The following is a 16334-nucleotide window of genomic DNA, read 5'->3' as shown; positions in this document are numbered from 1 at the left end:
AGAACATCAGACATTAAGGATTACAATGAATTTAGAACAAGGAGAAAAAAGGAAAAGATGAAAAGCAGGAGAGAGAGGGTGAGAGAAGAGATAGAAGACATTAGAGTACCAAAAAGTGCAAATATAAATACACACACGTAAAAATAAGAGCAACAATAAAAACAATGAAAAAATAGAATTAAACAAACAAAGATTGCACTATGTAAAAAATGCATAAAAGGACACGAAAAAGACAACACCATGTAAAAAGAGTCTGTAAAAATGGGTTTTAAGAAGTGATTTAAAAGGAGGCAGTTAATTAAAGTATGATTAAAAAATGATAAGAAATTGGTCTCATGTAGCACAGCTGATAATGTGTAAATCATTTGTCAGACATAATATTATAATATAGAAAACAAGGCATTGTCTTTAAATAGTTTCCATGTGACCATCCTGGTCCAGATCACAGACTGTGGATCAGATCACAGACTGAAGATCAGACCACTACGGTGGCCGGGAGGTGCAAAACAATTTTACAATACGAGAAACACTTTTACAAAGCTGGAGACAAATTTAAATTTTAGAAAACATTTTTACAAATCAGAAAACAAAATAACATTGCCATAACACATTTACAAGTCCTGAGACAAATTTACATTTGAGAAAACAAATTTACAAGTAACTTTTTCAACCGGAAAGGGAATGTACCGCGTTAATCGGCTTATACTCGACAGTTGGTACATTCCCTTTCCGGTTGAAAAAGTTACTTGTAAATTTGTCTCGGCGTTTGTAAAAGTGTTTCACGTCTTGTAAATTTGTTTTCTCAAATGTAAATTTGTCTCAGGACTTGTAAATGTGTTATGGCAATGTAATTTTGTTTTCTGATTTGTAAAAATGTTTTCTAAAATTTAAATTTGTCTCCAGCTTTGTAAAAGTGTTTCTTGTATTGTAAAATTGTTTTGCACCTCCCGGCCACCGTAGAACCACAGACTGAGGATCAGATTACAGATTCCTAAAAACCTGAAACAAATGTTCTGCTCATCCGGGTACTGAAAAGGATAAGACACCCACGCATGCGCACAGCTGCTCCACCGCTAAAGTAAAGGCTGGACGATTCCAGTGTTTAACACAAGTCTTAAAATTCAGTGTAAATAAAGTTATTACTAATCTCGGATTATGGAGACTTAAAGTGCGAAGGTGGAGCGTTAAAGGCGTAAAAACAGCGTTTTCAGTCGTGCCACTGACCTCTCCTTGTAAGAAGGGGGTTATCACTTTAAGTTTGGAGTTTGTGCTGTTTCATTGATTAGGAACTGTCTCTACTGCCGGGATGTTAAATGTGATACTGCGACCTGCTCTGCGCTCAGGTGTCAGAAACGCGCAGCTACTGTGGAGAAAGGGGACGCAGACTCGTGCGTGTGCTGCGCGCTCTGCAACTTTTCACTTGCACGAGGATTGTCTTGGTGAGTGTAATCTACCCAGTTTGTGTGTATGTCCGAGGCAGACCACCAATCATTAACCCCCCGCATATGAAACCACCAGTGCTGAACTATGGAGGGACGCCGATCCATTTGAACTACGTGTGGCTGAGGGATCACTGCCGCTCCACGTCTTCGTTCAACTCCAAGACCAACCAGAGGAACGTGGACACCGGGAGCATCGACCTGTCCATCCGTCCTGACAGCACAAGGCTGGAGGATGGCCATCTCGTCCTCACATGTAAGCCACTTCTCAAGGCTGCAGGGCTCCTAAGGAGACCAGGTTTACTGCATGTAACTTATCTTTTAGTTTAATTTGTGCTCGTGTGGTGTTCTTTAATAACTGCCACGCAGAAAACCTTTGGTTATTGGCTTGACTGATGAGTAGACATGAACTTAATCAATACATTTAACATTTACATTTTAAAAGTCTGCATGCTACGATGTTCTGCTGCTCTGACAGGAGTTCAGTGGGACATTGCTGAAAGTTGCAAAGATCCTTCAGGCTGAAATGCACTTTTTGACAAACAAAAAATACCATGTTTTTAGTGCTTAATAACAAAAGTCACAACCTAATTTGGAGACATATCACATGTGGATACAGTTAAATTAAATGTAAAGTTATGAGAGCATCAGCACCATGCATTGAGAATACATAACCTGGGGTCAATCATTTACTTTTAATGAACCAATAAATTGTCTCAAGGAAAATTCACTTCCACACAACACACAAGAGGGAGAGTGTAGCTGTCTGCACACATGACATGTTCACATCTCTCCACAGTTGAATGTGGAGTGGACTTTTCCCTCTATGATGATGATTTATGATAATGTTTTATTGTGTAAAGATGCACTTTTGTCAGGTACTCCTTAGGGTGCAGCTAATGAAACAAGACCATGGACTCTTTCAACTGTGCACTATAAAAAAGATATTCACACTTAAAAGGAATATTACGTAACCTGGATTTAGATTATCATCCTGTATCACCAGTGAATTGCACCATCTTTAACAAACTGGGACAGTTAACATTTGGCTTTAACAGACGTCAGCACATAAAAAGATTAGACCATGAAACACATTTGCTGCCACAGGCCTCTCCTTTCACATGATAATACGTGCTGACAGGAGGCAGGAAGAATTATAGATTTCTCTCTCATTATCCACCGCTGGGGAAACGACTTCCACACTCCGTCTCTGACACCCCATCCTCCACCTAATCACCCCCATGGGGCAGACCTCTGAGCCACCACCACTAACCCCTGACTAGCCAGAGCCATCCCATCCTCTATCGTATCTCCGGCAGCAGCCTGCTCCCGCACACAAAAGGGAGAAAATCGTGTGGGACTTAGTCGTCTCCTATTGGAGTCAAAGGAATAAACGGTCCCACAGCAGCCAGGTGAGGTAATGGTTCACATGTCACATGTCCCCTCTGCCTCATCACCAGGGTTGATAAAAATAGGAATATAATTTTAGCGCTGGAACATTCCGTTTTTAAAATGAGGGTCCCGCAGTCGGAGATGCCAATGCTTTGTCTCTGCTACACTCCATCTGTGCTGCTCAGGGTTGTCCTAGTGGCACTGAACTTTACATAAACTGACAAACGGGGACCCGTCAGCCCCAAGACAGTTGATGATGCACGTACTCCTGTGGGCACAGCGCCACTCGTGCCTCTCCCTGTTAGTGGTGCACATTCATGGTCAGCTGAGTTTGGGTGGGCGCATTCTGTCCACAAACACTGGCCCTCGCTCACAATCTTTCATAAATAAGTGATTAAGACGAGTCAGCATTAGGTCATGTATAGCATTTAATGCAATCCATTCATTGTACTTAATAACAATGTTTTGTTTCCCAGGGCCTGATGGTCATGTGTCAAAGTACAGCCTTAGCTGGCTGGCTGAGAACAGCTATGAAGGAAAGAAGCAGCGCTGCGTCCAGCCATGTATCCTGTGGAATTCAGACATCTACAAAAGTGCAAACATACCTGCTGCCACATGGGACAAGTTCATGAGCTCTGATGATGAAGTAAAGAAGTTTCTTCAAAACTACCTTCTGTATGGGATCGCTTTTGTAGATGATGTCCCAGCCACAGTTGAGGCCACAGAGGCAGTCACTCAGAGGGTCAGCCTCATCAGGTACCCAACGCATCAGTGAAACTCTGCCTCACTGCATCGTCACGCAACCATTAGCAGGTTGAATTCACCGGCAACATACATGGGTGATTCAGAACATACATGGGTGATTCAGAACATACATGGGTGATCCTAATCCACTTGTTTCTATGTGTTACTGATCCAAAAGGGAGACCACGTATGGAAGAATGTGGTGTTTTACCTCAGATTTCTCCAGAGGAGACTCTGCCTACAGCCAGCTGGCCCTGGACCGTCACACTGACACCACATACTTTCAGGAGCCATGTGGGTAGGTGCAGGAGAGATGGACTATAATAATGCTAATATAATATCAGATTTTTGTCTGTAAAGCACTGGAAATGTAACATTTAAAATGTTTTAGTATGTCTGACTAATCCACAGACCTCAATGCCAGTGATTATAATGAGCATTTTTAATTTTGATATATATTTAATATATATAAGATTGTACATTTTAAGAGTTATTCTAGCAATTTACTGGATTTATCACACTCTTAACTTGATAGCGCTGATTGTTGTTGCAGAATCCAGGTTTTCCACTGCCTCAAGCATGAGGGGACTGGGGGAAGGACTCTCCTTGTGGATGGGTTCTACGCTGCTGAAAAAGTACATCAGCAGTCTCCTGAAAACTTTGAGCTGCTTGCCCGTGTGCCAATCAGGCACGAGTATATCGAAAACGGTAACAAACACCGAAACCACATGACGGGCATCGGCCCAGTGCTCAACGTCTATCCTTGGAACAATGAAATGTACCTGATCCGGTACGTCAGCGCTTCATAACACACTGTTAAAATTAAAATTCCGTCTAATTAGCTTCTTTTTATATTTTGCTCTATTTTCAACAGCTAAAGAATTTTACCTTTCAGCCTTATACATGTCATTATTTATGTGTTTTTTAAAGGAATATTCTGTAGTTTTTGAAGGTATGATGAAATATTTTAAACTTCAAATCAAAAACAAGATCATCGTATCTTTTGTTCAACAGATACAACAACTATGACCGATCAGTGATAAACACGATCCCCCACGACCTTGTTCAGCGCTGGTATGTGGCACATCGGGAGCTGACAACAGAACTTAGGCGGCCGGAGAACGAGCTGTGGGTGAAACTGACGCCAGGCAAAGTAAGAAAGTTACTCTTCTTAAAGAAGGCACCGCTAAATCTTCGCATTCAGAAATGCCCAAGCAAGAAAACAAAAATGTGTAAACGCCTCTCCAAATGTCACTTCCGATCAGTCCAGTTACAGCTTAAGGATAACTGAACATAAAGACATGAATGTAAGTGTAATTCAGTGTAATCTAAGGATTGGACCCTCTCTTGTCTCCATGAGGTGATTTTCATAGACAACTGGCGTGTCATGCACGGGAGGGAGTCTTTCACTGGCCTGAGGCAGCTCTGTGGATGCTATCTGACCAGAGACGACGTCCTGAGCACTGCACGCTGCTTCGGCCTGCAGGCCTGATCCTGGACATGAAGGCCCCCTTCACCCCTGTGCCTTATCGGATATTCCACAGTGCATTCAGACAGTAGTCAGACCCCTTCACACCTCTCGTGTTTTGTTATGTTGCAGCGTTATGCTAAAATCATTGTATTACATTTTTCACCCTAAAACAATCAGCTTAGTGCTTTGCTGTATAATGGAGGTTTACTTAAAATTGCACTGAAAGTCTAATTTGTTCAGAACAATCAACAAGTCTCACGCACATGTTGTATTTTACTCAGTCTTGTTATTATGTAATTGAAGTTTGATTGTTTTTGTGTCACGTTAAAGCTGTAGACTGTATGAAATAAGTGGACGTAGCCACCATGATGCGACCCATTGGTTAGTGGACTGCCGTTTTGATGCCTCGAGTTAGACTTTACGCCGTCAGAAGTGATGTTCATTACAAGATTACTGTCCCTGATGGTTATTCAGAAGGTAGTCTGGTCCAAAGGCATTCCCTGCTTTATCTATTTTGTCTATTTTTCTCTAAATGAGACCATGATTTACTAAATGAACATCGTGCTGTGTTGAAGATGACCTTAAACTACCAACTGAGACCATAAACTAACAGGAAAGTGTTTACTGAGGTGATAAATCCAGTGAGAAGTAGGCTCATTTTCTCATAGACCTTCCTTACCATAACATTCCTTACAATAGGTCAAGGAGTCGCCCCCTGCTGAACATTAGAAAGAATGCAGATTTAAGGCATTTCTGCATTGCCTTCAGTTTTCAGGCCCAGAGCCTACGCTTTATTTCCATTAAGAATGAATGTCTCCTGAATTACACTTGAAACAATTAAATGTGTGTGTCAAATGGCTTGATGTAGTTGAGCTCATACAGTCATATGATCACGTGAGGTGGTGTGAGAGTGGGATCCCACAGAGGAGTCAGTAGCATTACCTGACAGCCAGTGTCATTACAGGAAGCTACAGCTAATTAGCGTTAAACGCCAAGTAGCTGAGGAACTTTTGGAAATTTGGACTTGATGATGGGCCTTGATGAAAAGTTAAGGGATCACCAAAGTTATTACATTTCATCCTCTGGGGACCATGAGTGTCTGTACACAGTTTCATGGCAGTACATCGATCCAGGCATGAGAATATAGTATATATGCGGGCAGTGAGTTGTAGCTCTCAGTCTAAACACAAACTTGTTTTAACATATTGATTTTGAGAATTACACCTATCTACAGATATGATGAGAACACTTATTTATTAACAAATTCATTAATGTGTGTATCAGTTAGACAAAAATCACTTCAAATTGTGAGAGTACTGAGTGTGCAAAAGACCAAATGAGCCATTTTCTTTGGATTTTGATGGAATTAGTTTGCCACATCTAATTTAATTTCTGCATATTAAAAAAAAGGGTAAAAATGGTTGACTTTACGTGGATTTCTTGGCAAGTGATGATGTGGTTGGTAAGTGTGAACCTGTCCCTAAATCTAGTCAAACAAGTCAATTTGAGTTGTGATACATAATGGCTGTGTAGTTCACCAAAACTGCATGCTGAAAGCAGACTCTGTGAATCATCCATACAGATTAGCTTGGCAAAAGCCCCTCTTAGCTAAGGTGTAACCTGTGAAAGGGCAATTATTAAAATGAGTGTGGGGCAAGTACACTTCCCATTTGGCTCCATAAAGATGTCAAGCAGCTCAGTTAAAAGAAACACATGGAAGGTCTCTGTGCAGCCTTCACGCGTTTTAGTGTAATCATAAATTTGTGGATATTAGCTTAGTATTGGCAGAGGAGTAGCCAGGATGGTCGGTATTATATTTATGGATGTGCTTGTGCCAAAAGAAGAGTTTTTATGAATGGGGAAATGAATGATGTACACTGTATGATAACACTGTAGTCCAAAATGTCTGTAAATCATCTGCAGCTGTTCATAGATTTGGTGATCAAACCAACGGCCCACTGATTTCTGCCTTTGACTTTTTCCCACTGTGCTCCTGAGCATTTATAACTGATCAAAAACTGCAGATCAGTCTATCTTTATGCCTTTGCGTGATGTCTCCGAAACGCTTTGGGAATTTCTTCCATTTTGTACTCAAAATGATTCAATTTTGGTGGTCAAAGGTCACTGTAACCTCAGAAAAATCAGAATTCATACACTAATTGTTCAAAAAGGTCAAAGGCCAACCTCAGTGTCATCATAATGCTCTGCCAAGCCACTTTTCTAGCTGTTATCAACGCCAAACCTCAAAAGCAGAAGGGCAAAATGTGACTGGATGTCTCATTTGGTTGGGCACTGAATTGGTGACAGCGACAAACATGGACACAAAGTGCAATTTGACTGGTTGGCGGAGGCATACAACTGCGGGCGGTGAGTCTAGTCGTTATATAAAAGCAGGATCTCTGCCTGGTTGAGGAGTCAAACTTAAAAGAGCTTCTGTGGAAAAAGAACATCTGACCCAGAAAGTGGAAGTTAAATCTTGATGTCATGTGTCATCTGTGATTGGAAAATTCACTCTCGGGCTCTGACCTGACCGAAGAGGAGTTTGCTGCCGCATAGATGAAACTTGATAGCATCAGTCATGGTCACAGTGGAAGAGCAACATGACTCAGTGACTCAGAAAACACAACATTTTATTTAATCAGGGTCTCTGAAAGTTATTACATAAAATAGTCATACTTCACGCGCAGCTGCTTGACAGTTTGTGTTACACTAGACTTAACTGTAAAAAAGGATTCCCTTAAGATATTGTATCATTTAAAATACTAAATGTATGAATGTAGGCTTTTATTATTGTTTTCTTTTTTTTAATCATTCAAAAATCGTGGACATGAAATGAGCGTGTTGCTTGTATTTGGAGAGCGGCAGTGATCACTGTATCTCACTGATCATTTACATAATGCCGACTCCAACCCTCATCATATAACTTTGTTATGTAGTATTTCATGCAGTACATTCAAGCATTTGTTCTGATATAATGTAACTTTTACAGTATTTCCAATGCAGAGCTCATCAACACGGTGTGAATGTTATGGTAAAACAAACAGGAGCGATACAAACGTTGTGTATACATTCAAGCAAATTTCGAGTAAAAAAAAAAAGGTACATGAAAAAGCTGTTAAAGATTGAATTGATGGTAAGAATAGTAACTTGATTCAGAAAACATGTAACAAATTCAACTTCAAAAACAAACACGAGCTTCATCATATTGATTACCTTTGAGAATGCTGTGTGCTTAAAGACTAAACATCCCAGACATCCTGTTACTGTGAACAGTCACGAAGCTCCAGCTGTTTTCAGCAGGCCTTACTTTAAGCCTGTGGCTCATCTCTCTCAGCATGGAGGTTGCTGTCTGCGGTTGCCATGGGAACGCTACCTGAGGCCTCCTGGGCCTGAGGAGAGCTCCTCCTAGTGGAAAGAGAGAGAGTTGACGTGAGACACTGGAATTAGAGGTGACACGGTGAGATGTAACATTAAGAGCTTCGAGTCTCACTTCATCTCGTTGGCCTCGGACACTTTAACCGCTTTGTATCTGTGTTTCTTCACAGTGTGCGCGATGAACCACACAACCAAGATGATGAGGAGACAGCCGAGCAATGCTCCGATCACTGCGCCAGCAATCACTCCATCTCCCACCTCTACACAAACAGAAGGTTTTATATCCGTCAATGAAGTCTTTGTAGCATTTTTTGTCAGAGCACGTTTTCTCAAAAACAAAAACGCAAACATACCAGGGCTCAGCTCTACAGTGCAAGTTGAAAATCCCACTGCATTCGAGGCGTTGCACTGGTACTCCCCAAACTCAAACTGGGATATGTTTCTGATTTCCAGTATTCCAGTTTTGGTCACTGAGAAAAAAGTGCACACATGTTCATAAAAGAATGAATGTGCACATGTTAACAAGTGCATCACACACACACACACACACACACAGTGCTCACTTCTTCCCAGTATGGGCCTCCTCGTCTTCGTCTGATCCAGTCTGATCCAGCTGTACGTCGGGGCCGGGCTCCCATGCTCGCTGTGGCAGGTCAGAGTGACCAGGTGACCTGACTCCACATCACCGTGGACGGAGCAGTAGGGAGCAGAGGGCCTCTCTGACACACCACAAGGAGGATGCATGAGGTTATTAGATGACTTCTAATACATGACATTATTATGAAGTTTTATTGATGATATTTTTCACTGTGCCGTAGTCCTGTGAGCTAAATGTCGAAGTACTAGCAGTCATCATCTTGATATGTGTGCTGTTTCTGGCACAGTTTGACCAGTTACAATATGTGATGAGGCCTCTTGGGAGTTTATTATGTATTATACATTTTCAGTTAGTCAGTCAATCAGTGCCAGCTTTATCTGAACACTACAGTAATATCACACATAGTACTCAGTTCCTTTACTTGAATAAAAGTAACAGCACGCTAATTAAAAATACTAAAGGTCCTGCATTCAAATTCTTACTTCAGCAAAAAACATTATTAGATAAATGTACTTAAAATATCAAAAGTAAAAGTACCAGTCATGCAGAAAAAGGTTCCCTCTAAAATAGAAGAGTTGAAGTATAAAGTAGCATAAAATAGAAATACTCAAGTAAAGTACAGTACTTATGTGAATGTATTTAGTTAAGGTTGGCTTATGCTATCCTGTGTATTGATTATAATCAAACAGTTTCTGCTAAACAATTTGATTGATCAAAGGCTAAATTCTTGTGGTTGTTAGCGCTGCCAGCTGGTCTTTATTTCTGTTTAGTTGTACAGCAGAGTGTCTCTATCACAGCCAACAACACACACACACACACACTTTATACCACGCCTGGATGACCCCGTAATCACAAAAGAAGAATTATTGCTATGATGAGAGATGGGAGCCACACTGTATGCTGTGTGTTATTGTAACTGGAGGTTATTATTATCTTCATACTAACAACACTAATTATTATTTATTATAATAATTATTATATATATTATTATTCACAGTCTGTGTGTTTTTAACAAAGACATTTTAGAAATCTGAGTTTGTTAAAATGGAAAATCCTTTGCTTATTGTTAATCAAACAGGAGTCATGTGTCGGCCTATTAGTCATCGTGAGTCAGGAAGAGTGTTGGGAGTGGCCTCTCAACTCTCGCCTCCTGAGCTGAAATCTTCTTTTTTTTTCTCTTTTATATAGACTGTGTTATCACTCTAGGGGTAAAGCTCACACACTCATTGGTAATGTATGATTGGCTGCTCCTTAAAATAATACCATAATTCTATTTAACAGTAAGCGATGATGAAAATCATCTTTGATCCCACAATAATCAGCCTGAGAGCAGCCACGCATATTCATACGGCACTTAAGTCTGCGTCACATTCAGCATATAGAAACTGCCCTGCAAACATTTTCATAAAGGCCGAGGTTATGAAATACAAGGCTTAGCATGTGCCACATGCTGATATATGTTCTGTATGCAGTACAAGGATGCAGTCACAGTCCTACTCTAATTTCCAACGCTGACAATAAGGAGACTGCTGCAGTAACCATGGAAACTACTGAGGATACTGAGGCCTGCAAGGTTGTCCCTGCAGTGAATGAGAGGATTCAAAGTGAATGTAATTCCCTAATCACACTATTCAGGGCCACTATTTTAATAGATTTGTTAATGTTACAACGCTGATAATAGATACAGTAATCGCAGATGTGGGAAGAGCACTGAAATATTTCCTTGAAATCGCAGCACTTTTGCTTCGGTTCAGTTTTACCCGCAGTGATTCATACTGGGATTTCACAAAAATCAAAAAAATACTCAGATGAAAGTGAAAGAGAGGCGTGATTAATGTAGTGCTACTTTGACATGAAAAACAGATAAGACAAAAAGAAAAATGAGGAGGCAGAAGGAATGAAACCTCAGAGAGACTGATGGGTCTCTCTTTTCAGATAGCCACACCCTTACGGGCGGGAGAGTAACGGCTCAAGCACCAGCACAAGGTTCACATCAGGGTTTAGTTTTTGTCAGATTAAATATCTGGTAAACAGCAGCAGCACCTCCTGCTGCCGGACTCCACCCAGGTCGAGGCGGGAACACTAGTTTGAAAGCAGAACGTCAGAGCACCATGTGTACACAAAAATGACCAGCCACTTGCTTTCTCCTCAGCTAATGCTGCTAATGGGTGTGGTCCAGCAGTATGAGTGACCTGTTGCTCACTCTCATGGGGCCTTTGAATATTTTGCCTGATCAGAGTCTGTCTCAGTAATGTTTTGATGTATTTTGATGTGTAACTTGACTTGATTTTTTAAAGTTTGCATTCACAATATGTGGAACAATATCTGCAATCAACAAAACTTACCGAGAACGTTCACAATGATATTGACCTCAGACTGTCCGTCCACATCAGGAAAGTTGTGAACCTGACAAGTGTAGACTCCAGAATCTGATGTTTGCATGTTGCTTATCAGTATCGAGGCGTTTCTGCTTGTGGCGGGAGAGGATGGAGGCTGAAGCCTGCCCTCATAAGAACTTGTAATGACATCTTTTCCTGACTGATAGTAGTACACCTGAAAGCAAATTGGCAGCAAATTATACACAATAAAGACACTCTCTACTGTTATTTCATAGTGAAGCCTCTTCGTTCTATAGCTTGTATCTAATTGCATTTGATTGTATTGGTTTATTTTTAATCAAAATAACATTGTTACAATTTATACTATTCTCACCAGGTAGCATGTACACTTCTGTTGGAGATTTTTCAGATGTTTAAAACTGTACATATGAAAGGCAATAGCAGCTGGTTAAATTAGCTTTGCCAGATAAGAGATTTGCCATTTATCTTTAAAAAAGGGAGTATAGAAAAGTAGTAATACATATGATCTTGACTTAGTACATGTTAAATAATTAAAAAAAAAAACTTCAAGTAGTCCCCATAGCCTGCTAATAAATCATGCTGTTTTTTTTTTTTAATTCTTATTAAATCTGCTTTTATCTCATTTCTGAATGATAGGCTTTGTTGTCTCAGTGAGGCGTGTCTCCTAACAGTCAGGCAGCTTATTGGAAAAAAGGAGCGAACTTGTGTGTGCGAGCACGCACAAGATGTGTTTTTGGTGATTGTTCAAGCTTTGTAATGAAGTTGACTTTTCTATGAATAATTGAAAATACAAGCAACTTTGAATATCTTCCAAAATGTTGTCCTTTCATGAGTTTCCATCCAATGTAAATTCACCTGGAGTGCTGCACTTTAGTAATTAAGTTAAAACGAGAGCATGTTGTATTTCGGTAAAGAGCAGTGATTCTGTCCTGCATTTGCAAACGTAAAAGAAGTACAAAATAACAGATGTGTTCACAGTATCACTCAAAGCGTTGTGCCGTCATTAAACACCTACTGAGCTACTGGACCAAATAGAGGAAAGGGGATCACTTTTTACCACTGAGGGAAGTCACTAAACCTGACGTTTCACTATAAAACATCCTTCCATCCCAGCTAATGCACATTTTAAGCACATTTGAGTACATCAAACCTGCCTGAATTAGTACAAAGCTGTTATCTGAGCAGCAGTACGTGTCTACCTGCTGTGGCGCCATGGAGGACGATGAAACAAAATCCCACTGGACGGTAAGGCTGGTGGTCTCGTCTTTGGTCAAAAATGTACACTGGAGCAGGACACTTCCACCCAGTGTCACATTGACATATTTCTGCGGAGTGCTGACTGTGATCAGTTCCGCACATCCTACGAAAACAACAGATCAATCAGGTGCCGAGTAAGAAAACTCCACAAAACACAGAATCACAGGAGAGAAGCAGAAATGTAGTTACCTATTATGCTTATAAGCACCAACAGGCGCAGTGTGGAAGACATCTTCACAGAATGCTGGAGCACGCTCGCAGAGCTCTGTTAAACCTGAACTTTCCGCTTTTGTCTCTAGCACTGACTCGTACAAGCAGCACTGCAAGAGAGGCTACAAATGTTAATGCATCATAGGCAAGGTTACAGCATGCTTGGTAATGGATGGCCGATACTGTGCATGTTGATAACACAATGTTTGCATATCCATGTTTGCCAGACTGGGTGTGGACACTGTTGTTTTTTAAAAACCGTTGATTTAAGCCATTGATGATGTTGGGTGGGGGAAAATGAAAAAACCTCTGCAGTTTGTACACATTTGGATAAATACAGTGTGCATTTTCAACTAAACCACATCAGCTTCAGTCAGTGAGGCCTCTTGTGTGGTGGAGGTTGTTGACTTTGTGTGGGACCACAAAGTGTTGTGACACTAATGGTTAATTCATTTTTCAGTACTTTGGCAGTAGTTTCACTACAGCTCATCACTCCATCCTCCTTGTCTTGTAAGTCATTCTGGGTCAGGGCTTCTGGCGAAGGAATTAATGTAATTTAATCTCCACCTGGCCTTTATCGCTCGCCTCAAGGAAGTGTAAGCCAAAGCACTGCAACATGCTGCTTATCATTGGGGAGTTCACTCCCTGGTGCTGCTACTTAATAAAGGCAGTTTCACCTTTGTCGTTTTCGCTCACACAGCGTTGAGCACAATGCTGGTGGAGAGAGGGACAGTGAATCACACATGATTAATTGTCCATAATTACCTGAAGCTGACATAAGTGATTAACAATGTGAAAAATGTTGATCAGGCGCGCCTGGAGGGGTGAGCGAGGGAGTGTGGGAAGTGGAGGGAGTCGCGCGGAGCTCATTATCTACAAGACACTTACGTGACAGGTTGGGAAGTGAGACGATGTCAGTGTTATAAGATTTTGTCAGAACAGAACAACATGTGTTGGCAGCAGCTGTGTGTGTGTGTGTGTGTGTGGGCAGGACTGCACGGCAGTCTGTGAATACATAAAACACAGCAGCATGACTCATAAATCCTAGACTAAGAAACATTCATGAAGAATCAGGTGGCCAGCATGAGTAAGTAAGTGATAAGATTCATGAATGATATACACATTTGGTTGAAATTTGGAAATGATGATCATCTGTTTTGTTCCTTAGATCGAGAACACGGGAATACAATAAATGCTCCACTGTTACATGATTCCCTTTAAAGCTGAAGTAAGCAATTTATTTTTGGCGTAATTGGGTAAAAAAAAATCCATAACAACCTATCAACATGTTGTACTCCAAGTGGTCTGAGAGAAAACTAGACCTCTGCTCCTCCTCTTGACTCTCACAGGTCTTCTTTGAGAGCGAGCGTTGCTGTTCTACAAACGCAGATAAAGTTGCTATTCCAGCATTGCAACTTTCTACACAGCAGCAAAGCAACCCAAACACAGGAAGATAAACTTGTGAAAAAGAGGGTCTAAAAGAGAGGCTGACAATAAATGCAATAAATCATGAGTCAATATCGGCGAAGCATGTCAGAGAAAGAGAGAGAGATGAAGCTGCTAAATTCATTTTCCTGTTATATCTAAATGTGCTGCAGCGGTTCTTCAGGTAGCGTCATGGATGTCTAATAAAAGCTTGTTGTGTGCGTAAATTCAGCATAAAAGCAGGCGATGAGCGGTTGTGCTGAATGTTGCTGTGTGCTACGTCACATAACGGCACGGGATCCCAATCATGACTGAGATTATTGAAGCTGTTGACTTAATTTTCCTGTAATATCTTATTGTGTTGCAGTGGTTTGCAAGATTGTGCTCGCAGATTTACCATGAAAGCCGGCGATGGCCATGTTGAATGTTGCCTACAGTTTAGCCTCACAATCACAGTATATCATCTCAAAGGTCCAAAACAGGATGATAAGTGTCATATAACTGCCTCCTGCAGCTTTAAGTTCTCTCTTCTGACCTTGGGGCAGTAGGTCTGTACTGATATCTGTTTATTATCATATTCCAAAAATATTTGTGGAAAAAGATTTTCAAAAAACAGGGAAATTAAAATTGAAACGTTGACTTGAAACGATTTACTGGTGGTGCAAGAGGAAAAGTCAGGGGATCACCAAAGTCACTAAGATTCACCCTCTGAGAATCAGGAATTATAGTTCCATCTGTGGACTGACCAACATACCAACATCCAGACAGACCTCGTGCTTGCAAAGCTAAAGAGCTTGCACAGAATTTCTACGGGCAACAAATATTCCACAAATGCGTTACTACCTTTAATTATATTCCAGTCACATAATGACTCTTCACGTACTACTCTGAATGTGAGTGGAATCCGCCCCCCAGCGTGCACAAACCTAGAGAGCTGCCTCACACAGTGAAATGAAGGTTGCTGGGCCTGGAACTGTGTCCTGCTCAAACCTCCAGCAGGTTTCTGTGTAATACCTCCGCACAGACTTATTCATCCACCCACTCCAGCAGCCAGTGCTTCCCTGTCAGCAGACAGCGAGGAGGTGTGAGTCAGAGCACTGGCTCACAAAGAGCGAGTACACATTTGAGGTGTGGTGTTGTGTTTTCATCTGTGACTTGTCTGAAGATCGTTTTTACATTACAACAACATACGATCAAGTTTATCCATTTTTTAATTTTAATTAATTCATGTAATCTTACCTATTAAGTGATTATTGAAGCAATGTATTCATTTAGTGTATTTAGAGGCAATGTGGTTTGGTTCAGACACTGAAACATAAAGCACAGGAGAGCAAGGATGCAATTCAGAAGTTGGCCAGCAGATGTCAGGCCAGGCTACTAGATGTCGAGTGTTTCTGTGTGTGCGTGTGTGTGTGTGTGTGTGTGTGTGTGTGCGTGTATGTGCGTGTGTTGAGGGCGCTCATGATGGCAACAGAGCCAAGAGCGCCACACTCCGGCCTCAGCAGGCCCCACTCCATCTTACCCTCCTCTCCTGCTCTCAACCGCCTTAGAAAAAAAAAAAATTAATTAAATTAAAAATATATGAAATATTACTATATTGTATATTATATTATATTATATTATATATACCATGATTACCATGATGACTTATTTTCCCTGCAGGTACCACACAACCACTTATAAAAGGTGAAACATCAATCGTATGAGAGAACAAGAGCACACAACCACAAACAGTCATGTGAAACATCATCTGAAAAGGTCTTCTTTGCATTATATTTTTTTTCTTGGCACTGAAAGCTATATGCAGTGACACTAAACTATCATCTCACATTGGCATCAAAAGCAAGCATGAAACAGTGCTTTCACAAAGATTGACACAATTGTGTGGCGCACAGGCCGTCAGAGGCAACATCTCCTGGTACTCATCTCTGAAAAAGGTCTTACAGTGGAGAAGGTGACCTATCTCGAATTGTCTAAGGAAGAAAACATGAAACCAGAACCAGAGGAGAGAGAAAGTTTACATCGGTAAACAGTCTAATTTACAGGCTGTCAGTGTTGCATTT

At 41.0% G+C, this 16334-nt stretch overlaps 2 protein-coding genes across 3 annotated transcripts; one reads left to right on the top strand and one right to left on the bottom strand.

Annotated features, from left to right (window-relative positions):
* Positions 1 to 1259: 1259 nt before the first annotated feature.
* tmlhe (trimethyllysine hydroxylase, epsilon) lies at positions 1260 to 5211 on the top strand. The gene is made up of 7 exons (XM_070843811.1): positions 1260 to 1439; positions 1519 to 1695; positions 3308 to 3587; positions 3754 to 3873; positions 4129 to 4365; positions 4590 to 4728; positions 4936 to 5211. Exons 1-7 carry the CDS (start codon positions 1307 to 1309, stop codon positions 5065 to 5067), a joined length of 1218 nt encoding a protein of 405 aa, XP_070699912.1. The 5' UTR covers positions 1260 to 1306; the 3' UTR covers positions 5068 to 5211.
* A 2484-nt stretch (positions 5212 to 7695) lies between these two features.
* On the bottom strand, positions 7696 to 12945 carry LOC139213267 (V-set and immunoglobulin domain-containing protein 1-like). Of its 2 annotated transcripts, none has more exons than XM_070843926.1 (7): positions 12826 to 12945; positions 12579 to 12739; positions 11365 to 11572; positions 8976 to 9140; positions 8775 to 8891; positions 8537 to 8681; positions 7696 to 8451 (listed from the first exon to the last, which is right to left on the bottom strand). In XM_070843926.1, the coding sequence occupies exons 1-7, from the start codon at positions 12866 to 12868 to the stop codon at positions 8355 to 8357; spliced, it is 936 nt and encodes a 311-aa protein (XP_070700027.1). In that variant the 5' UTR covers positions 12869 to 12945; the 3' UTR covers positions 7696 to 8354. The 2 variants fall into 2 exon arrangements, with proteins under 2 accessions (XP_070700027.1, XP_070700028.1); XM_070843927.1 differs by having other exon boundaries at positions 8985 to 9140.
* Between the last annotated feature and the right edge of the window lie 3389 nt (positions 12946 to 16334).

The sequence above is a fragment of the Pempheris klunzingeri genome, chromosome 14 (assembly GCF_042242105.1).
Source record: "Pempheris klunzingeri isolate RE-2024b chromosome 14, fPemKlu1.hap1, whole genome shotgun sequence".
NCBI lineage: Eukaryota > Metazoa > Chordata > Actinopteri > Acropomatiformes > Pempheridae > Pempheris > Pempheris klunzingeri.
Note: the sequence above shows the minus strand (reverse complement) of the source record. Positions and strands in the feature narration are given on the sequence as shown.

Bases quoted from the DNA above. Each gene is read 5' to 3' on its own strand.
- LOC139213267 (XM_070843926.1), bottom strand. From the start codon at position 12,868: ATGTCTTCCACACTGCGCCTGTTGGTGCTTATAAGCATAATAG. The intron at 12,740-12,825 runs GTAACTACATTT...TTGTTTTCGTAG, and splicing joins GGTGCTTATAAGCATAATAG to GATGTGCGGAACTGATCACA. The intron at 8,682-8,774 runs GTATGTTTGCGT...CTGTTTGTGTAG, and splicing joins CACTGTAGAGCTGAGCCCTG to AGGTGGGAGATGGAGTGATT.
- tmlhe (XM_070843811.1), top strand. From the start codon at position 1,307: ATGTTAAATGTGATACTGCGACCTGCTCTGCGCTCAGGTGTCAGAAAC. The intron at 1,440-1,518 runs GTGAGTGTAATC...TGAAACCACCAG, and splicing joins CTTGCACGAGGATTGTCTTG to TGCTGAACTATGGAGGGACG. The intron at 3,874-4,128 runs GTAGGTGCAGGA...TTGTTGTTGCAG, and splicing joins TACTTTCAGGAGCCATGTGG to AATCCAGGTTTTCCACTGCC.